This window comes from Typopeltis vanoorti, chromosome 11 (genome assembly GCF_054136105.1).
Source record: "Typopeltis vanoorti isolate ZY-2024b chromosome 11, IOZ_Tvanoo_1.0, whole genome shotgun sequence".
Lineage (NCBI taxonomy): Eukaryota > Metazoa > Arthropoda > Arachnida > Uropygi > Thelyphonidae > Typopeltis > Typopeltis vanoorti.
Genome location: NC_143559.1, coordinates 106,866,954 through 106,891,679, shown reverse-complemented (window position 1 = coordinate 106,891,679; position 24,726 = coordinate 106,866,954). Strand labels below are relative to the sequence as shown.

At 35.0% G+C, this 24,726-nt stretch overlaps 1 protein-coding gene across 1 annotated transcript in view; it reads left to right on the top strand.

Annotated features, from left to right (window-relative positions):
- LOC150101911 (epithelial sodium channel subunit beta-2-like) overlaps nt 1-24,022 on the top strand; it is a 32,569-nt gene extending 8,547 nt beyond the window's left edge. The window contains exons 3-11 of the mRNA XM_090399928.1: nt 1,678-1,813; nt 5,953-6,113; nt 6,545-6,643; nt 7,587-7,686; nt 8,318-8,375; nt 11,495-11,552; nt 11,996-12,030; nt 21,218-21,293; nt 23,831-24,022. Of these exons, the coding sequence (XP_090256054.1) occupies nt 1,678-1,813; nt 5,953-6,113; nt 6,545-6,643; nt 7,587-7,686; nt 8,318-8,375; nt 11,495-11,552; nt 11,996-12,030; nt 21,218-21,293; nt 23,831-24,022 (915 nt within the window). The remainder of the gene's footprint in view (nt 1-1,677; nt 1,814-5,952; nt 6,114-6,544; nt 6,644-7,586; nt 7,687-8,317; nt 8,376-11,494; nt 11,553-11,995; nt 12,031-21,217; nt 21,294-23,830) is intronic.
- Nucleotides 24,023-24,726: the final 704 nt, after the last annotated feature.

Genomic DNA, 24,726 nt, shown 5'->3' with positions numbered 1-24,726 from the left:
CCACACAATCCGGTAAAATGAGTGTTTCGACAATTGTGTGAGGCTTCTTGACTTTAGCTATCAATCTCGTGACTTTGTAACTTGCTTCTAGAGCTCCATTAGATACCGTTGGCTGATCTCATGAAAGAACTTTGCATTTGAATTTGAGTTCGCAGACGTTTAAAATAGTTAAAATCCTTATCTATGTAAGAAGGATGCTTGGTAGAAAGGTGTCGATATAGTTTACTTGACACCATCGCTTCATTTGACAACTTTTCCAGGCATATGAGAAATTGAGGCACAGAAGAATTATCGGAGCACACGAAACCAAATTTCAGATAATTCTCTTTATAGAGTCTATGACTATGTTGCGCCTTAAACTTTTTCTTTGGTTCACTTTCTTAGGCTCGCGAATTTGATGGATTTTCTGATTTTTTAAAATATTTGTCCATTATGGTTGGTAACTGAAAATTAAATTTAATAGAATTAAAATATATGCAAATAAACAAGCCATTGAATAGAAAGATATACATCACATGAAACTAAAAATACTACATTATAATCGAGGATATCAAATAGGCATCAAAACATCAAATAGGAACACGAAACTATGTTAGGAAAGTGCCTATTAATGACAGAAAGTCTACGTTTACCAAGCTTAAGCTATACAAATTACACATTAATCATTTTGTAACTCATAATGTCAGCGTCTATGGTCCAAAAAATATCTCAGATACCTTTTGATTCCGAAGAAAACACATTACGAAAAAAATGGTTAACTATAAGAAAAAAATGACTCACCAGTGTTTATTTTATCATTTTTTATGTTCTACAAACTATCACATTTGTTAAAACACAAATTCAGGAAAAAGACGCAATAAGACATTCCCGCTAAGGTGTTTTACACAGACCACTTAGCAACACTGAACATCCACTTGAACGTAGTTCTTACAAAAATGATCCGCTCTTGAAACACTCGACTGGTACTCTCACAACACAACAGACGACTTGGAACTGAAGCAGAGTAATGATCTTCTGAGTCGTAGATGCAAAATGTGAGGGAGGGAGGGAGTAATGGGAGGAATGGCGCCTATGACATTCTGGGAGGTCGCCTTCACACGTGCGTAGCTAGAAAAGAGCAATAAAGCGAAAAGGGAACCACTCGGCAGCCTAGCCCTCCGGTACCGTCGTCCCATAATCAGAACTTTGCGGTTAAACTTTTCGCGGCACACTTCCAGTCCTTTCGCGGCACACTAGTGTGCCGTGGCACGTCGGTTGGGAAGCACTGGCCTAGAATACATGGTGACGCACGTGACCAAGTAGTTTGCATATATACTTCGTGACGTTTACATATATCTGCATAACGATTTCTAATTCAGGGGCTGGTATGCGTAGCAACACAAAGTTTTTATTTCCTTTCCATTATTCGTTCAACGTATCCATATATTGTCATCAAACTTCGTTTCACTATTAAACCACGCTTCTGTTCATTATTATACGCAAATCGAGACTTTCGCACTCAGTTTATTAATTGTACCATCTTCTGCCGAAATCACATTGGCAACAATATTCATTTGCTGTTAACGCTATTGGCACTTTTAATCTGAATGTATAATATTCGATATTCAAACGATGTAGCTTTTTTTTTTTGAATTTTTATTCAATTTTTTTAAACTTCAGTATTATATGCAAATCTAGATTGTTTTTATTAACAGATCTGATACTCCAGTGGAAGTACCTGATTTCAATGATTATTACCCAGTGACATGTTATTCGTTATTCACTCTGCATGAAAAACCCAACAATTCCCCGGAGAAAATTTCGACTTCAGGAGGTAATGTGAAGTGAAAAAATGTCAATAAAAATTACTTTTTTTTTTGATTCTCCTATTTTTTTTTTTTTTTACTTCCTAAAGATTTTAATAAAATAAAGAGTATTTTATATTGTGAGTACCAGTGGTAACAGCTGTGCTAAAAGGGTTGTAGTATACACCTCGAATTTCCACAAGCAAGTTGCTGTCCACCAACCCCTGTTGACCAGACGATATGTTTCATGAAGGTTTCAATAGTAATACACCTGAACAACAGGACTCTAGATTATTACTATAAACGAATATACTATAAACCTCCACACTGTTCTAACTATAACGCATGTGACAAGTATGATCTGTGTGGAGGAGTTTTTCGTAGTATGTAGTAGTTTTTATGAAGACCCTTCTGAATGAAGAAGTCCCTCCAACTTCTGAAAACACATAGATTCTGCTTTGATGATAACAACGTATTGAACATCTGCGAAATAAACACACCCTAAAGATCGACATCACTGAGAAAATTTAAAATACTTCATGTAAATTGGAAGTTAATTTCAGAAGTATAAAAAAATTTGCCACTTAGACAAATATTGTAATTACAGCACAAAGGTGGGCCTCCACCTTTTCTTTACAAGTTAATATTTTGATATTGCTAGTATTATCCCAATATTTGGGCAATATACTTACTAATAAGCACACCTTGGTTTCCATATAAGGATATATGAAATACACGCAAAAATATCACAATCTCATCATTTCAAATTGACGCTTCAAAATTAGCAAAATGAATTTTGTTTGTATGACAAGTGTGTGTATAACCCACAGCTATTGAAGTAAAGTATGAATTTCTTCATGTGTTTCTACACACACACACACACACACACACACACACACACACACACACACACACACACACACACACACACACACACACACACACACACACACACACACACACACACACACACACACACACACACACACACACATACAGAACCAACCAGAGAGAAAGTGATTCTCTATATGTTCCAAAATTAATTTAATTCAATATTCGTCTGTAAATTCGCTGTGATAAAGTTTAAAGTTGTTAACGTTAAACAAGGTTTCTGAGAGATTACGGAAATTAGTAACAATTGCATGGCCCCCACAAGGGTGAAGCTGACAGGGATCTAGCCTGGAGGCCCGGAATTAGGGGACCCGTCTTGTTGGGTCGGCCAGTTAAGTGAGACTAACAAAAGACAAAAAGAAACTTCATAAAATATGAATGAATATGTGCCGAGAAGAACCACTAGCTTTTGCAATCGTTTCCAATCCATTATCCATCTTTTCAGACTTATGGTTATGCTTCTGAACTTCCCCATTCAAAAGGATTTAATTTAGTTTCTGGTTTTCGTTCGCCCGTCTCGCTTTCTCCTTTAACACTGAACACAATTAAAGGCTTGAAAGAATATTTCAGATCTTATAAAGGTATGCTAATGACAATGTTTTGGCACAAAATATTAGCAAATATAATAAGAACATTATTATACAAAGTAAAGGAATATCTCTTGAGGTCGAGTCCGCACTTATAAGAGAATCAGTGCAAGAGATAGAACACTTACGTAACCCGTGGGAAAGTGTTGTCCAAGAAGCAAAAGTAGTTGCTGAAGCAATCGGTGTGGAACCTCAATTTTGCGAAAATCGAGAAACTACTGTAGAACCTGAAGAAGATTTCAAAATTTTCGTAATTTATCCAGTGTTGGATTTCGTTATGAATGATTTAAACACAAGGTTTGATGCAGCAGATAATATATGTGAATTATTCTCACCTATTTTAAATTTCCACAACTTGGATGATGGTTAACTTATCGCAAAAGCAGCAAAACGTGTGAATATGAATGAAAAAGATCTGTTAAAAGAATTATTGAATGAAATTCTTTACCTTAAAAGTATTCGTAAGATAGTTTTTGGCACAGAAACAAGTCTGGTGAGATTTCTGAACACAATTTATGACAAAAACCTGCAAGGTATATTTGCTAATATCTGCCTCGCCATTAAACTATTTTCACAATACCGGTTACTGTTTTTCCAGCTGAGAGATCGTTCAGCAAATTGGCCAATTCATTGAAAACGTGGCAAAGAAGCACAAGTAGCCAAGAACGACTTAATCACCTAGCAATTTTGTGCATCGAAAATGATTTGGCTAAGCGAGTTGATTTTAATGACATTATTGATAAATTTGCGTCGACAAAAGCTAGAAAATATACTTACTAATAAGCACACCTTATTAAGCACACCTGAAATAATTTTGAATATTATTATTAGTTTGTATTATGTAGATATCGGTAGTTTTTAAATAAATATTACTTTTTTGTTATCATTTAAACTAATTGATCCTAAACCATAGAGACTGTATAGCAATGCGTTGTACATGATTAAACCAATATGGCATTTAAATGAGACACTTTCTGGTTATTCTCTTGAAACTTTATAGAATACACTTAAATGAAAAACATTTCCTAAGACATTTGAAGAAGTGTGTCTAATTTTTTACTTATGTATTTTTTTTTCAAAAAATAAAGTGCATTTGTAAATCCAATACAAATTTTATACCGCACAAATGTAATAACTGATTTTATATGGCACAAGTGTGATAACAACTTTAACTTGTTTAATTTTTTTTATATATCAAATAATACGCGCATTTCAGCTTAATCTGAAGCCCAAAATAACAATGTCGAGCATAATCGAATCCTAAGACTCCTCACACGTGGTCCATTCTGTTTTAATATAATGCTGTCCTATTGCTTTTTAGTCTTTCATAATCTCGAAACCAAATATTTAGCGAAAAATTATCGAATCCTAAGACTCCTCACACGTGGTCCATTCTGTTTTAATACAATGCTGTCCTATTGCTTTTTAGTCTTTCATCGGGCAACACGTTCCACTCACTTCAAGATGAAAATATATTCTTTATTCCCACCATGACTTCACTCTTAATCTCCAAGAATAGCAACTTATTTTCTCCCTCCTACCACGAAAAATGTTGCCTGTTTTTTTTTTCAATTCAGCAATATCCCTTCACTTACTTATCTGCTTTTTATCACTTCTTTGCCAAAACACTACAACCGCACTTTAGTTATCTGTCCGCAAAATCCAACATTCTGCAGGCTTGAAGTCATCCACGTCTACACTTTTTTTCTTCGTGTCTCTCTGAATCTGAATGACTAGATCTATGAATAGCTGTCCAGAATGCTGCCATGAGAGAGTCAGTCATTCATAGTGTAGGTTTACTTTAGCGACTTGATATTTAGACTGAAAGCTACATCCATTGTTACTTACACAAATAAAGAGTTTTCAGAAGCTAAATTAGCTGTCAGGGACATCGAGCCATGTCGTTCAACAGCTTTCAAAATAAAATAATAATAAAAAAAAAGAAACATTTTGATGAATACAGATTAAATATTACTAAATATTCAATTCCATAATTTTCCCTTAAAGCTAGTCTCAAGTCAACTAACAACTAACTTGGCTGTGAAAGTAAAAATAGGTGTTATTCTAGGAGACTGAATAAACATAATTTGTCTGATCTGTGTAATGAGAAAAAAAAATTATGGAACGAGAACATGCAACCTCCATATGAGACTTGTTAACTCACTTTCAGTTGAAAAGCTCTTATAAAGTTTCTTCGCCTGCTAGACATGAGGCTCTCCTAGTCAATATTTAATATTCATAATAATCGGAAAATAGTTAAGATTGGGTATCAAATATTTTAATTAGAGATATTTAGGTATATGGCATCCTCATGCCATGTTTAGTTCTTGGATCGTGTAATGTGCTAAAAAGAGATATTAAATGAATTATAATATTTTTTAACTAACGATAGAGTCTCCGATTTTCATTCAACAGACTGGATACGAATCCCACTGCGACATGGATCCTTGAATCGGTCTTCAGGTAGCAAATAATTTTTCTCCTCAGTTGCGACATCAACAACCAGTTTTATTCACTTGAAATTATTTGGAAAATACATTTTTGGTATCTAGACAGAGATTGCAAATTACCTAATGCTGAAACGAATATTAAAAAGGTTAAATTAAATTATATATATAATAAGAAAAAATTGTGAATGATGCAATTCACCCTTAATATTTTATTTATTTATTTTTTATTTTTCTCAATAGGCTATAGAATCATCCTGTCTCCGCAACCAGACCAGTACTTGATAGATACCCAAGAAGTTTTGGGTCAGATCACAGTCCATTCTCCTTTTCATATTCCTTCCTCTTTTCTAGAAGGTTTTCTTGTGAGACAACAGAAATTCTACTCGGTCCATTTGAAAATGGTTTGTACGTTTAAAATATTTTGTCTGTGAATCTATGATTCTCTTATATTGCATTGGTGTTGCTTCCATTTTAACATGGTGTAAATATTATATCACCGGTTATAAATGTTTAGGTAATGTTTGGTATCTAGAAATATCTTTAAAAATTTGTGTGTGTGTGTGTGTGTGTGTGTGAGAGAGAGAGAGAGAGAGAGAGAGAGAGAGAGAGAGAGAGAGAGAGAGAGAGAGAGAGAGAGAGAGAGAGATACAGAGAGAGAGAGAGGAAAAATTCTTGTTTTTTCTTATCACCAAATTGTCAAATAAGCCGTTGAACGCACACACGATTGAAATACATAGTGCTTCACATTATGGCCTGAGGCGTGTAACCTATTAATTCTAATAATTAGGGATTTTTTAAACCAGAAATCTATATTTTATTATTTTTTTCGTAGACTGAGATTCATCTGCTACAGCATCCCTATGCCACTAACTGCACGGATTACTTGAGCCAGTGGAAAGCGAATGGTGGAAAAGGCCCTGTGAATAGAGAAGTAAATAATCCTTTCATGTGCTTTTAATTTTGATAATTCATAAAGCTCAGTTATGTTTAGTGGACACATCCAATATCTCGTTTACACTGGCATTGGTAATAGTAATAAAGAATTTTATATTCTCATTTGCATGAGTTTAGCCATGCTGTTTGATTTTATCTCAAACACTAAGTTAGTCGGACATGAGCAGTACTTTTAGGTTCCGAGTACTCTGTTTTCCCAATTAATAAGTCAATAAAACCGGACGTCAATCCATAAATATATAATGATCGACGTAATCAGAAAATAACATGGACAATGTTATTTTCTGATTACGTCGATTTACTGCCATCTACCAAGGGTTACTTTTAGAAAAGTTTGGTAGTTCCCTTAAGATGATCCAGTGGATCACGTGTTAGCTTAACAATCAACAGGTAAGTCGTAATTCCGCTGTTTGGGAAAGTCATTACCAAGTCGCCGAGATATAGGATTTTCATCCTCGCAACTAAAAAAAATAAAAATAAAAAAATCAGTGATCCTACACTATTTCAAATGGCAGCAGTTGTATATGCAGTATACCTGCCGATCTCTGACAGTTGGGCGTGAGGCCTGTCAATGAATCTAACTTTTCAGGACAGACAAGTGCCTCCATCTGATGATCAAAAATCCTAACAGGTATATGTTTTGTCTCAAATAGTGTGATTTTTATAGTCGACTTTTATCTTTTATCTTTTAAGGAAGAAACCCTACTTTAACGTGCCGGAGTTCGAGTAGTTTTTTTTTTTTCTTCCATAAACTCGGGTTTTTAATCCTAGGTCTCAAAAATATCTACCATTGAACTCACACTATTTCAGATATAATATAGATATTTCATATATGATATAATTCAGTATTAGTGCTTATATATATCATATATCTTACCTGTGTACATGCGCTAACATAATAAGGTCGTTGTTTATTTTAGACATGCGTTGAAGAATGCAAAGTGCGAAGATACCAAGAACAGTTTGGATGCGTCCATACCTCTTTATTTTATCCTCATGATAATCCGATATGTCGCAATGGTAAGTGAAATATTTAATTTTAACGCCCACTTACAAATTCAAAATGGTTATAAAAGTAATGTTGGTTTAGCAGTGTTAATAGTGATCATTTCTAATTTTTACAGTAACTGTCATGTGTTATCTTAAATTCATTCAATGCTAGAATGCACCCACTTCCATGTATTTTGTCTAGAATGCTTGGCAGTTTTATCTAAGCTCATGCAGAAGAGCATGATGAAAAGAATGTACAAATCAGCTTCATGTAAACGCTGCAGATAGCTTCCCGAAAAAGATATGTACATGTATGGATTGGAAATGCTGGTAAGTGCCACATTCAGTTCGAACAAAAAATGAGAGACAGAGAACAGCTTAATTACTATGAAGGTTCAGATGTTGTCCACCATATCTAATATTAACTCAAGAGAACTTACTAAAATATTTTCGTAATATTAGTAGATGCTTCAGCAGTAGAGTCGATATCTGTTACTTGAATGGATATTTCTGACTTTACGATCAAAAATTAATTAAAGAATGTTTTAGCGAAATAAATTTGATGATATAAGAGCTTCACATATTCAAGGTTCATTCCATACTTGAACTGTTCTTCGTATAACAACTATTCACAATAATATCATTTATTATGTATCTTTAGATATGAGTTACCCAGGCCTGTCAGACGAATGTTTGTCGCAATGCCAACAGGAGTGTTAGTAAGTATACATACAATTTACCTTATGTTACACACCTTTACCTAAAATTTATCAAAATTTTATTACTCAAATATATTACGATATATAAAAATCTAAAGAACGAGAGAATAATAATAATAAAGTTAATAAAAATAAAACAAATATGTTCTGCATTCTGACAACCATATTGTCCTTTTCAGTACTGGAAATTATAGAGTTCGCCGACTTTCAACGATTATTATCAGAGGCTATCGTATTAGTCATCGATTAACTCTTGTGACTGGAGCAAAATTGGTACATCAGAATCAATAAAAGATACAGACGTGATAGTGGAAGAAACCGAAGGAATAGTCAGATTACATCAGCTGCTGTAAAGGGAATACTGAAAAAGGGTTGTGTATTCCTCTCATGCATGAATCAGTGGATTCTCTCATCCAGGAGGTGAAAGGGAAGTTCACACTTGGATTGGCCAGAATCCATATCTAAACCCACTAGACTGCCTTTAGAAAGAGTTGAAATAGTTGAAATATTGATTGAGTGTGAGATAACTATAACCCGGATGGAGTCTTTCAGAATGACAACGCTACGGTCTACCCAAAAGTTCGAGGAATTTCAATAGCGAGGGTGCGCTTCGGTTGTAGAACACACTGTAGTACATTACAACTAGCAGTTCCTTTGATAAATCCGTATGCTAACAGCCGACAAGCTAAGAGGCTGCGTTCTTGGATCATGTGCGTTTTAGTAACATCGTGTTTCAGTGGTTCGGCAATTTTCTTCTCCAACTGAAATGGCGGGTTTTAAGGTGGACGTCGAAGGCGTCCCCAAGGAATCTCTCCTAGTCAAACTGTCAACGACAAGTTTTACAATGCGATTTTGAAGAGGTTAAGGAAATTCGGTACAAACGTCCAGACAAGTGGAAGAACAGCCTAGACCTACATATTACACGTTGTTTGACTGTTCTTGGCTTCCCAAAACACGATAGTGATTCCTCATCCCACCCTCTATTCGCCTGACCTCTCCCCGTGCGACTTTTCCTGTTCCCAAGATGAAATTCTGGCTTACATGGAGTCATTTTGACAAGACAGGATATCCAGCCTTGAGGGCTTCCACAGATGTATGAAATCATTTAAAAACCGCTAAGATCAAAATTTCCAGAACTTTTGTATAGCATCACTTATAATCCGTTATTAAAAAATAAAAAATAAAATAATATAAAGGTCATGAATGCTTTTAAGAGCATCGCAGTTAGTTCCATATGCTATCAATATGCTCCAAGGGATGACGAAAAAGTGCAAGCTTAATTAAAAGTAGCTTAGCATATACCTTAGAGGAAGATTCATATCTTTGTTCATATGTATTCACAAGCAGCATAAGCATTACATATAATTTTTGTATTTATTCGTTTCTCTAATTGTATGTCAGGTTCTCTCTTACCAAGAAAATTTCGATTTGGAACTTCCTAAACTTAGGCATGAGGTTGAAGGAACAATTAAATAGCTCAACAACAATAAGATCTCGGGTGCAGATGGAATCCAAACAGAGTTAATTAAGGCCACAGGGGGATAGGGGGTAAGAGTGTTTCATAGATTGATTACAAGAATATAGGAGACAGGATCATGGCTTGCAGATTGGGAGAAGTCGATCTTCGTCCATTGCATAAGAAGGAGATATGAAGCATTTCGAGAACAACAGAACTATTAGTTTAATCTCTCGTGCAAACAAGATTTTATTAAAGATCATCTTAAATAAGATTGAGTCCAAAGTTGAGGCAGATTCCTTAGGAAGAAATCACATCCTTATGAAGAGCATAGACAGTATGACGAATTTAGACTCCCTACGGTAAAGTGTTTCATAGACTACTCTAAAGCTATGGACTGCGTTCAGCATATGAAATTGTGGGAAGTAATGAAATTAATGGGATTTCCTGAAAACATAATCAGTAATAGCTAACCTAACTTATACAATGAGCTAGGAACCACAGTAAGAACATGTGTTAAATTAAGGAATTGGCTTCAGGTCGTCAAGGGTCTTTAGGCAAGGATGCCTACTTTCCCCTCAGTTGTTTACTATCTATGCTGAGGACATCATGCGTGAATTATCAAATGAACTTCAAACAGAAATTAGGACAGGTGATCGATTGATCAGTAATCTGAGGTATGCTGAGGATACAGTATTCCTTTGTAATGACAAGGAAGAACTAGGACGAATCCTTAACAAAGTTAATAAGATCAGGATTACTTCATCTCAAATCTAGTATGACAAAGATTATAGTTCTCAAATGAAATATACAGATGGAATCTCCTGAGAAGCAAGTGTACCGTAATGGAGAAAGAATTGAGGAGTCAGCAAGTTCGAATATACCTGAGATCCGTTATTAATGTGAAGAATTGCTGTTCAGAAGATGACAGAAGAAAATCAGTAATGGCTAAAACAACAGTCAGAGACTTATTTAAAATCTGGAAGGATGGATCTTTCTTCAGATGAACAGAATTGAGGATCTGATATTTAGCTGCTTTTCCAACAGAGACTTAGGGATGCGAGTAACCTAAAGAAGTCTGATAAGAAAAGGATTGCTGCTTTTGAGATGTGGTGTTACAGAAGGCTGTTGAAGATATCATATACTGAAAGCAAACAAACAGATGGGTGCTGAAAGGATCGGCAGAACTTTAAGGCTCCTTGAAGATATTGACGGAACAAAGCTGAAATACTTTGAACACATTGAAAGGATGGAAGGAGGACTTCTCAGAACAGTAAGAGTAGGCAAAGTTCCATTAAAAAAAAGAGGAAAACGTAGACCTTCAATGAGATGGACGGTGTGTCTGGAGTGACTGATCTTCAGAGAGTTGACGTCTCCAGAAAGGCATACAACAGGACCACAGGGCAAGGACTGGTGTGGAACATTACCAAGGAAAGAAGTGACCATATGGCCTCTGGTGTTGTCCAATGAAGCCAATGGAATGGATGAATTCTATATCGCTCGAGAGGACTATATCAGAATCTGCATTTAATTTAATACTGGCTTAAGTTTAATTTGGCTTAATGTTCCATTAAATTAAATAAGTAGGAAACCATTTCGTTGAGATGTTGTAATAAAAGTATTAAATTTTGGTTAAATTTCACCAACTGCTTTATTTTATTAGCTCCGCAAGATATTATTACGAGGTAAAAGAACAGGACCGACTCGTAGATTTTTCTCTTGTAAGTTTCCTTTCTTCTTCACTGAAGAACTGTTATGTAACTCATTTAGCAGTTGAACTTTAATTGCTATTTTAATAATACGTTCACATGTTCGTTCATTTTGTTTAAGTTAATACATTTAATACAATTCCATATTGAAAATATACATAGTTTAGTTTTCCAAACTGTTCAATGCAATTTTTATCTTCTTCTTCTTCTTCTTCTTCTTCTTCTTCTTCTTCTCTTCAAGGATTAGGAATTTGCCTGTTTCTGATTCACTGGTCTTTCCATCTAGTCTCTGGTCTTCCTCTCTCTCTTTCCCTTTGGTTTATATCTATTCACCTCTTTTTATCCTTATTGGTTTTTATCATTATTGATGTTATTGTGCAATAAACATGCACTATGCGTTCTTTTTGATATTTAACATTTCAGTTGATTATTATTTTCAACTTTCCCATTTCTAGGATGAATGCAGACAAAGGAAAATTCCCATTAACAAGTAAGTGTAATTGATTTTTCTGCTATGAAATATCTATAGAGTTCAAGAAAAGTAATTAAAATTAACCCACTTGAAAAAAGGGAAAAAAAATTATTTTGATGAAACTGAAGAAACAATTATAATTAGAATAATTTGGCAAATCTTTCGGGAAAAGATTTAATACATCATGTGAGTTTAATACCTTTTCGCTTTTCAACCCCAAAAGCACTAAAATAATATGATATCAGCAGTGGTGAATCGAAAAGGGTATCACAATTTTCGAATTAAGTATCTCCAATGGATTTTCATTTATCTATGTGAAAACACGCTTTGGGAAATTGTGTTAATTAAATTTTGAAGTATACTGATAAAAAAACGGTTTAAGAAAATACATATACACAGAAAGATCTTATCATCTGATAGAAATGGTTGTGTTCCTAAGAAATATCTTTTGTTTGTAGACCACCATAAACAAAGATATTGTATCTTGTATTTTTGCCAGTTGAACAAATTCACCATACATAATCAAAAATGGAATGGAATTGCCTATTGTGGATTTTAAATTTTCCATAGGTCATGCTATTTCAGGGATATCTATCAGAAAGTGTTGGGCTAAACATGCATTACTATATATAAGAAATAAAATCTATGTTAATTCCTATACTTTAGCCTACGATTCAAGAAAGTATACTTGATTGGCTAGGAAATTTCAATTTTTTAAATTTATTTGTAAAATAAAACTCATCATCATCATCATGCTTATCAAGAATTTAGGCCTAGCATGGCCTGTTCCGGCCTTAGAAGTCATCGTTGAATCGTTTAAGAGGACGTCCTAGTTTTCTAGGGACGTCCTGGTAAAATAAAAATAAATCCTCTAATACCTTTTATTACCAAAAGGAGCAGGCGGAGGTCTTTTAGCTCATTCTCAGTTTCCTGTGATAGTTCAGCTCAAGGTTATACTGTAAATGAATGAAGTCTTTCTGACAGTTGTCTAATGTCGACAGAAGACAACTGCCGCCATGTAGCGTCCTAACTCCTAAGTATATTATGTCTGAATTTCAGTGAGAGAAAGCCATTTATGTATAGAAAGTGGATGAATTGACAAAATTGGTGGACAGCATCTGTGAGGAAGTTACCAATCCTACTGTTATGAACATTATCTACTTTTCGATATAAGTCATGAAATGGTTTCTAGAACATTGTGTGGACTCTGTCTCATCTGCCCACCCAACCACACACATTACATTTTATCTTAGCTAGAGGCCTACTTACAAATCAGCTTAGGGTTCTACTTATTTATTCTTCATCGGTTGCCGCTTATAATAAGTGATAGTCATGGGCCAGCTATTTCTTATTAGCTGCAAGGACTAAAAGGCCTTGCCTATAAAGGAATAAAAAGGAATTAGCTGATTTTTGATTTTATATATATATACAGGGTGTTCGGGATAAATTTGACAGTTTCGTAAGGAAAAAGAAAATCTTCTTTGTATCTATTAAATTTAATGAATTGACAAAAAAACATTACAGGCAGAGTTAATTACAATACTATCAACAAGATTTACTCAAAATAACCACCATTAGCATCGATCACAGCTTCAATTCTGCTTCGGAACCTCGAACAAGCTGATGCTACGGTCTCCCTGGGAAGGGCCGCAAAAACTGTTTTAATTTTATCCATTAACTGGGCTTTTGTATTACTGGAAGTGCGATTGGTGTCTTTTTCAACTGCGCCCCATACAAAATAATCCATGGGGTTAAGGTCTGAGGAGTTTGGAGGCCAAACATTTGGACTGGTGAAGTCGTAGAAATTTTCAGACAACCATTTTTGACTTTTCCCAGAGGTGTGGCAAGGGGCCGAATCCTGCTGCCATACATACGGCCTACCATTGGCTACCCTTGTTATCCAGGGCTTGACTACAGTTAGCAACTCCACGAAAAAAGCCCGAATTCCAATGCCAGGGTTCTTCAACACCTGTTCCTGCAGATTTGCGAGGAATTCTGCTGTACGAACGCAATCAGATCGTCTGCTAGGGATCTTTCTTCTTGCTACATCCTCGTAGTCACCATTGCAAGTCTCTAGTTCATGCCTGATTGTTTTTACTGTATTCAGGGAGCATTGGGCAGCAGTCGTAATATCCTTATTTTGATGGCGGGCACGAATCATCATGATACAAGTTATTCTCTTCCATGATTCAGGTGGGTTCCAGCTATCCATCCTTTCTGACATCTTGTATATGAATGAAGAAGGATCCAAACTTTTAAATGAAGAGAAGTGTGTGTTAATACATGTAACTTACGGAAAAATATAATTAATTATAAATATGTCAAATTTATCCCGAACACCCTGTATATATACAATATACAATTTTCCTTCAAATCAGTCTGTTACTTGTCAAGACTCCAACATTATCAGATCTTATAGTTCTGTCGTCTAAGGCACTTTGTACCGTATCAATCCACCTATATCTTGGTCTTCCTCTGGGTCGTTTTCCTGCCAACCTGACAGAGAACACTTGTTTTGCTAATCTTTTCTCTCCCATTCTATTTAAGTGACCATACCACCTGAGATTCGCTCTGCTAATGCATTCCTGGATGCTGGCAATGTCAAGTTCTTTCCTAATATCCTCGTTTTTAATATGATAGTGCCATTGATGCCATCAGTTCACGCCTCTAATCTTTCTCAGGACTCTCATATCTGCCGTCTCTAGTCTTTGGTCAAGTGCTTTACTTCTGACCCAGCTCTCAGATCCATAAGTTAAAACTGGTTTGAACACTGTCTTGTATACAGCTAATTTACTGTTCCGACTAATTTCTCTCTTATTCCATATGAATTTATTCAATTGACTTCCCAACATACCAGCTTTCTTGATTCTGTTGTCTATTTCTATATTCAATTTACCATCTTCACTAAAAATCGTGCCTAAGTAGCTGAAATGTTTCACTTGTTCCACAGGTTCTCCATTCACAACACAGTTGACATTTGCAATGATTTTGCCTATTTTCATTGTCTTTGTCTTGCTCACCTTCACACCATATCTATTACAACAGTTATTCAATTTCTTCAGAGAATCTTGCAGACTTGTAGCGGATTTATTTAGAAGTATAACATCATCCGCATAAAGCAAAGTGCTGACATTGACATCTCCAATTTTGATATCATGTTTAATACCACTTTCCTTCATAATGTGATCCATATAGATAATGAATAACAGAGAGGATAATGTACATCCTTGTCTGACACCAGATTTAACATTAAACCATCTTCCTGTACTTCCTTCATTTCTAACTGCTGACTTACAACTCAAATAAAGACTAAGTATTGTTTGATGTAATACCCCATTGACACCATATAACTTTAGCGTACTGAATAGTTTCTCTCTTGGCATCTTGTCATATGCCTTTTCCAAATCGACAAAACTTAAATACTGATTTTTGTTATATTCCCATGCTTTCTCAAACCATTTGTCGTAAAGTGAAGATCTGATCCTGACAGCCTCTATTTGGCCTGAATCCAGCTTGTTCTTCACCAAGCTTTTCTTCCACAATTCTTCTCAATCGTTTCTCAAGTATATATACTTGCATAGATCTTGCCAGGAACATTCAGTAGGGAAATACCTCTGTAATTCTCACATTCAGATTTATTTCCCTTTTTATATATGGGTACTATGAGAGCTCTACTCCAATCATCGGGAATTCGTCCCTCTGTCCAGGCTTTTTGAACTATGCAGTGCAGCCACTGTAAGACTCTTATACCACCATACTTCAGCATTTCTGGTCGAATATCATCTACTCCTGCTGCCTTTCCACATTTCAAGCCTTTGATGGCTTTTTCTACTTCAAGTATGGATATGTATTCCTGATTGCATGCCTCGTCAGTGTTTTTTTACCACTGTGCTGTCATCACTGCTTGTTTCATTTAGCAGTTTTTCAAAGTAATTACTCCATACTTCAAGGATATCTTTTTCTTCCGTTTTCATGTTACCTTTATCATCTCTAACTCCTTTTACAGCACTCTTTCCTCCATTCTTAAGCTTCTTCAACAACCTCCAGAATATTTTGCCACCTTCTTGATATTTATTTTCTATATTCTTGCCAAAGTCCTCCCATGATTTTTGTTTAGCTAGTTTTACAGAGTGTTTAGCATTCTTGCATTTGTCTCTATGTTCGCTAAGAGCACAAGCTGACTTATTTGCCAGGAACTTTTGATATGCTTTCTTCTTTTCCTTCACTGCCTCTTTAATTTCCTGTGTCCACCACTGAGTTTTGATTTTTTTATCCTTGCAGACAACCTCAACACATGCCTGTCTGGCTGAATCAATTAATGTTTTCTTCAAAGTTTGCCACTGAATCTCCAAGGTTTGATTCCTGTTCTCAAACTCTTTCATTTTTTCTTCAATAATCTTTTTGTATTTTAGTCTACAGTACACATCTGAGAGCGGCTCAACTTTTATTCGCTTTAAAACTTTCTTACATGTTATTCTTTTCATTATGAAATTCAATTTTATCCTACTCAAGACTAAATAGTGATCACTTCCAATTTCAAATCCTCTGTACGCTCTGGTGTCCTGCACCAGGGAGAAAACATCACTATCAACAATAACATAGTCAATGAGACTTTTCTTATTCCTAGCCTCTTCTCTCCATGCGAATTTGTGCACATTTTTATGTTGGAACATGGTGTTAGTAATAACCAGTCCATGTCCTGAGCAGAAATCCAACGGATATTTGCCATTATTATTAGCTTTGCTCTTTTCTCCAAATTTCCCCAAAATACTTTTGTATGTCTGACAATCATTTCCTACTCTGCTATTTAGATCCCCAAGGACCAACTTTTCCTTTTTCATTGTGTCAGTTGCTTTTTCTAAAGCCTCAAAAAATTCCTCCACTTCTACCTTAGTAGAACCTTCTGTGGGACCATAGGCACAAATAAGTCTCATTGTCCAGTTCCCCATTCTCATATTTGCCCACATTACTCTACTTGAGACTGACTGCCATTCAAGAAGATTAGCCTCGTATTTTGTGTTGAATACTATGGCTACTCCTTCTTTTCCTTGATTGTCATTGCCTGAATATAACATTTTGTACTTATTGCTCATAAAGATCTCCCCAGTTTTTGTCTTTTTTGTTTCAGTAAAAACCGAGATTACTTATAAAGATTTTATAAGATTAATACAACTATTTTCTGCTTATAATAGCCTTCATCAGGTATTCTTAAAGGAAGAGAATAGTAATAAACATTGAAGTATCTACAAACTTGAAAATACAGGTAAAATATCGCCACACATAATTAATACATAAAAAACGTTGTATTTTTTCAAGTTGTTCTAACAGACGTGCCATTGTTTATTGCAAGTATGCGTGCAGACTTGCAATAAATATTATTCTCCCCTAATATATACATATATATATATATATATATATATGTATGTATGTATATATATATATATATATATATATATATATATATATATATATATATATATATATATATATATATATATATATATATATATATATATATATATATATATATATATATATATATTAGGGGAGAATATTCCGGGTGTGCGGTGTTCATCCACGAAATATCAGTATCACCGATATTATATTTTTGCATTTATCTCTGTTAAAGTCTCCCCTAATTGTTTGCAGACTTTGCGTGATTCCTAAAATTAAACACAATATACCAATGCTTCATTGCCCTCTTCACGAGGATAATGAAGCGTTAGTGCTTCATGAAGATGAACTTCTCACCGCGTAAAATTGTATCACATTCCCATTAATAGCCAGGATGTGCTTTCAAAATGCATAACCTATGCGCCCTTTGAAAAGATGTAAAGAGGGCACAGCGGATCGATTTCTTATCGTTCTGGTATTTTTAAATCGCTGAGAAGGTGAGGCTGGGTGAGCTCACATTGAGCAGCTCGCACTCACCTAGCAGCTGTGATTCGTTATTGTGTCAACCAATCCAATTGAAAGTTGTCACTTGTCATGAGCTTTCTGTATCCAATGGCTGTATTACAAACAGTTGTTACATATGTTTTCTTGAACTGAAAATTTGATATTGGATTAGGATAAAAAAAAAACCTAAACGTTTTTCTTGCTATGCAGTGTAGCATCTGTTGAGGTTGCAAAGTTTTTTAACGATACAGAGACATTTTTATTCTAGTCTTCGGAAACAACAGACAATAAAAAAAATATCTATTCCTAAATAAAAATGAATATTCTGTGTATTATAAGACTTTGTTGATCTGCAAAAAAAACCAGCATATGTGAGATTGATAAGCCAGACAAAGCACTGATACTAAAAAAAAAGTAATTAAATAATTAATTAAAAAAATTAATGAATGTAAGTTTCCCGAAAATGCGTAAAACTCAAGAAAATCTCGAGTAAAATAATTATCGCGTAAAACTCAAGAAAATCGACTTTAGAACCCACACTATTTTAAGACATTCAAAATATTGTGTTAAGGTTAGATACCATGAGATGGCGACACTTGTCAGCTGTCTCTTCACTGCGTGCCACTTAATTAGTGATAAACTTGGGCAGCTATCTCTGATTAGATACCAGTGGAGACTAAACTGCCCACTCAGTCTCCAAAAGTTAGATATGGCTTAAGAGACCTTGCTTACTGCCTATACGGGAATAAAATTTTGATACAGTTAGTCAATCTCTGGAACAGGTAAGAGGGTTTTTTGTCCTATGAACTCAAGAAAATCGGCCGTCGAACCCACACTATTTTCAGACATTAAAAAATATTGTGTTAGGGCCCACGAGATGATGACACTTATTAGCCGCCTTCTTCACTGCATACCGATTAATTAGTGATAGCCTTCTGCCAGTTATATCTGATTGGCTACCATTGAATGGCCCACTCAGTCTAACAGTTAGGGCTAAAACGGCCCCACCTACTCCCTATATGGGAACAAAAAGGCATTAGCTGGATTTTTTGGGGGGAGTGGGGTTTTATATATATATATATATATATATAAAATTTTTTTCTCTTATACGGGAGTAGGCGAGGCCATTTAGCCCTATCTAACTTTTGGAGACTGAGTGGGCACTTCAATCTCCACTGGTACCCAATCAGAGATAGATGGCACAAGACTATCACTCATTAAGCGGTACGCAGTGAAGAGAGACGGTCAAATGTGCCGCCATCTCGTGGTCTAACCCTAACACAATATATTTAATGTCTGAAATAATGTGGGTTCTAGGGTTGATTTTCTTTAGTTTACAGGACGAAAAACCCGATTCCGGGAGGAAAAACCCGCTTTCCCGTGCCAGAGATCGACTAACTCGGGAACTGGTCAAAAAAGGCTTAGAAAAATTTCCTCTAGTTTGCCGACTAGACTCAAAACCAAGTCTTCCTTCGTGCGGCCAAGCACCGTGGTATGCAAACGCCACATCCACTGAGCCTTGGGTATACTATGTTAAAGATATTAAGCAATTTTATAAACTTTGTTTTAATTTCCCAAGTAAGCAAACAGACAATTAAGTCAAGTTTGCGCCTTGAATGTAGTTCAAGTCTGAGGCAATGCGTGGTAAGGTGGTGTAACCTCCGATCACTTTCCTTAGTATTTCCCCCTAATGCAAAGCACATCCCCTTACGGAGATGTATGATGCTGTGCATTAAAGGCAAGGGCCATTACCCAGACCGGTTTCGACTTTTATTGAGGTCTCGTCAGTAAGAGACAGACCAAAAAAAATGCCAAGGTTGAAGTAATGCAGAGCTTAATAATTTGGCCTAAACAAGTTGCCACAAGGTGCTTTGACCTTATTAAGTAAAAATCTCAGGATGAGAGTAAGATGTAGGAATTTTTTTAACTTGGGTATATTATGTTAAAGATACCAAGCAATTTTATAAGCTAGGTTTTAATCCTTTTTACCAAGTAAGCAAACAGACTAGTAAGTCAAGTTTGGAAAGTGATCGGAGTTTATTCTACCTTTACCACGAGTTGCCTCAGACTTGAACTACGTTTAGGTGCAAACTTGACTTACTTGTCTCTTTGCTTACTTGGCAAAAAGGATTAAAACCTAGCTTATAAAATTTCTTGGTATCTTTAACAAAGTATACCCAAGTTAAAAAACTTTCTACATCCTACTCTCATCCTGAGATTTTTATTTAATAAGGTCAAAGCACCTTGTGGAAACTTGTTTAGGTAAAATTTATAAGCTCTGCATTTCTTCGACCATGGTATTTTTTTGGTCTGGCTCCCACTGACGAGACCTCAATAAAGGTCTAAATCGGTCTGGATAGTGGCCCTTTCCTTTAATGCATAGCATCATACTTCTCCTTAAGGGGATGTGTTTCGCATTAGGGGGAAATACTAAGGAAAGTGATCGGAGCTTACCCTACTTTTACCACGAGTTGCCTCAGACTTGAACTACGTTCAGGCGCAAACTTGACTTACTTGTCTCTTTGCTTATTTGGCAAAAAGGATTAAAACCTAGCTTATAAAATTGCTCGGTATCTTTAATATATATCTACCCTATATATAGATAAAATGATAAGCCTTTTTATGTCACGTTTTTTGAAACGTTTTGAAACTCAGAGGCTACCCTGAGTGTCGAGTTTTCAAAATTCAAGTAATCAGAATTGAAGGAAAACTGGCCTACCAGTCCAGAACTCGGGGGGGGGACCCTCTTTCGAGTCTTCAAAATTCGAGTCATCAGAATTCAAGGAGAACCGGCCTACCAGTCCGCAACACAGAGGGGTTGGGTGCCATAGGCGTCAGGTGGGGAGTAGCCTCCAGTAGAGTGTGTGTATATATATATATATATATATATATATATATATATATATATATATATATATATATATATATATATATATATATATATATATATATATATATATATATATATATTGTTAAGGTTAGCAGAACTCGAATTGGCGGCAGTTGTATGTAGTACTGTCCCTTTTTAAATGCTCAGGAATTCACTAGTATCTTTGAACCGTCTATCAGTGACAGCTGGGTAGGTTAAAATTGACGGGAGACAAATCTTCAAAACATTTAGAGTTAAAGCGAATTCATCCACTCACTTTGAGAAATAAAATACATTACAAGATTTTTTAGATTTGAATATACGCTAGCCTCTGATGCTTCTTGTGAAGTTAATTTTTTTTCTTCTGCTTGATATTGCATGTAAACTGATGCATTTAAACTGATTGCATGTAAATTGATCAATTCTGCTTTTTTGCAGCTGTTCAAAAATTCACATCGATATTAATTTTTTGAGAATGGAAATTAGCAGCTACTTTCATAAACCAGTCTACATGGTAATTTTATCTTTTATTTTAATTAGTTACTTATTTATTAATTTTTGCTTAGCTTTAGCTGTGTTAATTTCTTCAAGAATAAATGAAATGAGCTCATCTGTGTTTCGCTGACAGTTCCTATAACTGTACAATATCACAGAAGATGAGTCAGAAGGAAAACTCGAAACTTCGAAGATTATAGGAAATGTATTACTAAAAGTATAGAGCTGGAAGTCTTCCGTTATAGCACATCTTTAATGGTAATCAATAATAATAAGCAGACTATTCCTATTTAGTGAAGTTAATATTCGAGAAAGTACAAATGATGTTCAGAGCAGATTCTTAAAAATTCTAACCTCGGATTCAATACTCAGATGAGCTCATTTGTTTTTCGCTCTTGTATGATTATAAGCCTTGCAGAAAACCATAAGTGTTTCTCACAGTTCCTATACTGTAGTTTTTTTTCTGGCTCACAGCTTGAATTCGAACATAGCTCTGTAAACACCATTTCAAATTATCATGAGAGCGAGCCTACTATCCATATCACCTACATCGTATTTAACACCTCGAACCAAGGACTCAGGAAAGAAAGTTTGTAACTGGTTCGAAACCATTTCTCAATTACATAGATTTCCCGTGTTCTGAAATGGATTTCGAAACACCCACGTCGGAATCAGCCACAGTCAGAATCCATATAAATGATTTGAAATGAGTCATCCTAAAATAGTGCATTGTAAAGAAAGCGAGAAAAAAATTGTGACGGTTTCTTCTCTCTTTGAAAGACATAAGTTCGATTCTCCTCATGGAGGACAGAGAGAATCTTTATATGGACTTCCCACTGAGGGTAGTCTCATATATTGGTGGAAGGGTTTTCCTGAATATGTGGGTTCATCATCCCACGAAGCAGAAAAACAGGACACTAAATACACGCAATTAACAGACTTTATACATTGGCCTCATCGTCATTGCTTTGGACATAACTGAAGCAACCCAGTAGTTGTGGAGACTAATTTTTATCATTCCTCCATTATCAATATATGTTGTAGTATCCACTTCACTGGCGAGTTCATTTCAACCATCATGATATATGGTGTACTTCTAGGTAATATTCTCTAATAGGTCTGCAAGACAAATTACATTGATTGCTAAGTAATGTATATTAGGCATGTGTGTACTTCCAACATGATGGAAATAAGTTTTAAAAGAGGTAAACCGTGAGTAGACATATCGATACAAAATAAATAACTGAAAAAACTCACGTAGAAAGATTATTTAATAGTATAATCTTTGAGTAGTTTTAATATGTCTTCCTCTTCAAACACAGAGGAAATAACGCGCATTATTATCCCTTATGTACAAGGCATCAGTGAACGTATAGCAAAAGTTTTAAATCCACTGAATATTTTTGTTGCCTTTCGACCGTTTAGAAAAATCTCCACCTTTCTCACTTCTCCTAAGGACAAGCTTCCACATCTTAATCATCCAGGTGTCTACCAGATTCCGTACTCTTGTGGATTATCTTATTTCGGACAAACGGGAAGATCTGCCTCTATTCGGCTAGAAGAACACCAATCTTATATTGAATACTTTAAACCTGAAAAGTCTGGACTTTCTGAACATGCCATCTTCACTAGACACAGAGTTCATTGGAGAAAGACAAGAGTTCTTCACAAAAGTCAGTTTCTCATGGAACGCCTTTATAAAGAAACATGTGAAACTCTACTTCATTCTCCTAACTTAAACAGATCCGACGGCTTACGTCTATCCCCTTTATGGGAGATAGTACTTTACAAATCAGCTAATCTTTCCTAACTTTTTATTGTATTATTATTTTTTTTTAAGGAAAGTTATTGACCTTTTTAGTTATCTTACACCAGCTACTTAGGTGGCGCTTTTTGGAATTGTCATTAGTGTTTAATTTTGAGCTTAATGTACTGAAGATGCCTGTGACACACAGGCGAAAATTATACTATTAAATAATCTTTCTACGTGAGTTTTTTCCGTTATTTATTTTGTATCGATGATGGAAATAAAGCACATTTTCCATACAGTTAAAGTGATTACCGTTTCCTTTCCCAGTGGATACTCTGTATAGTGGCCCACAAATCTGAGGCCACCGTGTCCAGTCTATGGATAGAAACCATAGACTTTTTTTTGTCTGCCAGGTTGGACGAAACAGCTAATGAGTCCAATTAAATACATGTCATGTTTCTACTTTTATCTGGTACATTTTTGTACATTTTTGAATAAACACATTAACCAGAAATAAGTCAACATGCTTTAATTACTTATCATTTACAACTTCATTTTTTTTCTTCTTTTTAATTCAAAGAGCTAAAATTCTGTAACGTTTCAGTATTTGAAAATATTTACATAAAGTTTTGTACTTGAGATGATCCTTCCAAAGTCTACTTGTTGACTCACCTTCCACATAATGTTCAATGGATCAAAGATTGTTAAGGAAATTTATAAAAATCTGCTGAAATTCAGATTATTGGTTACAATATTACTTAATTTAACTTAAACGAGTAATTATATTATTATTTTTCTCTTTGCAGGATATTGAGATTCTAGGATATGTTGGTGGTTATGTTGGAGCATGGCTTGGAATATCATTGTTAAATATCTACGACTTTCTAATGAGTGGAATTCATTTCATCTTCTCATCTTGGAAACCATTAAAATCATTTCACGTTCCTCGACGTAGAACACGAATAAAAAAGTTTAGTGATTTATCTAGAAATTGTTGAGGTCAAAAATATAAATGTATGAAACCAATGAGTACATATGCAGTCATATATGTTATGCTGAAATAAATGTTTTTCCCATTATCTGCATTTTATTATATAAGACAAGGCATTAATTATCAAATATCTAACATCGCTGCTCACGATTTAAAATATGCGAAAATTGTTAGATTTGTTCATCAGCAAATCAATGCATTATTACAGTTGAGTTACAAGTACTATTTTATGCACCCAGTCAACTACTTTTCTATGCAATCGCTGAAGCTCTTTTAAACCTAAATTACTTTTCGAAATGGTACAAATGTCTGCTATATGACCAGAAAAATCATCGGTATTGAGATCAGTGATGGTTAAGGTATACATCTACTTTTACCTTGACAAAGGTTTTCAACATTCCCTTGATCTAAATTTTGAGATTACTGACGGTAATGAAATTTGTGATGGACGTATAAGAAATGGGAATCATAAGATTATTGCTACATCATACTAATCAGTTAGAATTTTCAGACGTTATTGATCAGTGCTGTTTTTTTTTTCAAAGTTATTATTATTATTATTATTATTATTATTATTATTATTATTATCAGCATAATCACCATTATCATAATTGTTATTAATATTGCTTAATTCACGTAGCACTGAACACTGAACTATTAATAGACTGCAAATTCGTTAACAATATAATTGTAAATAGCTTGAATGACAAT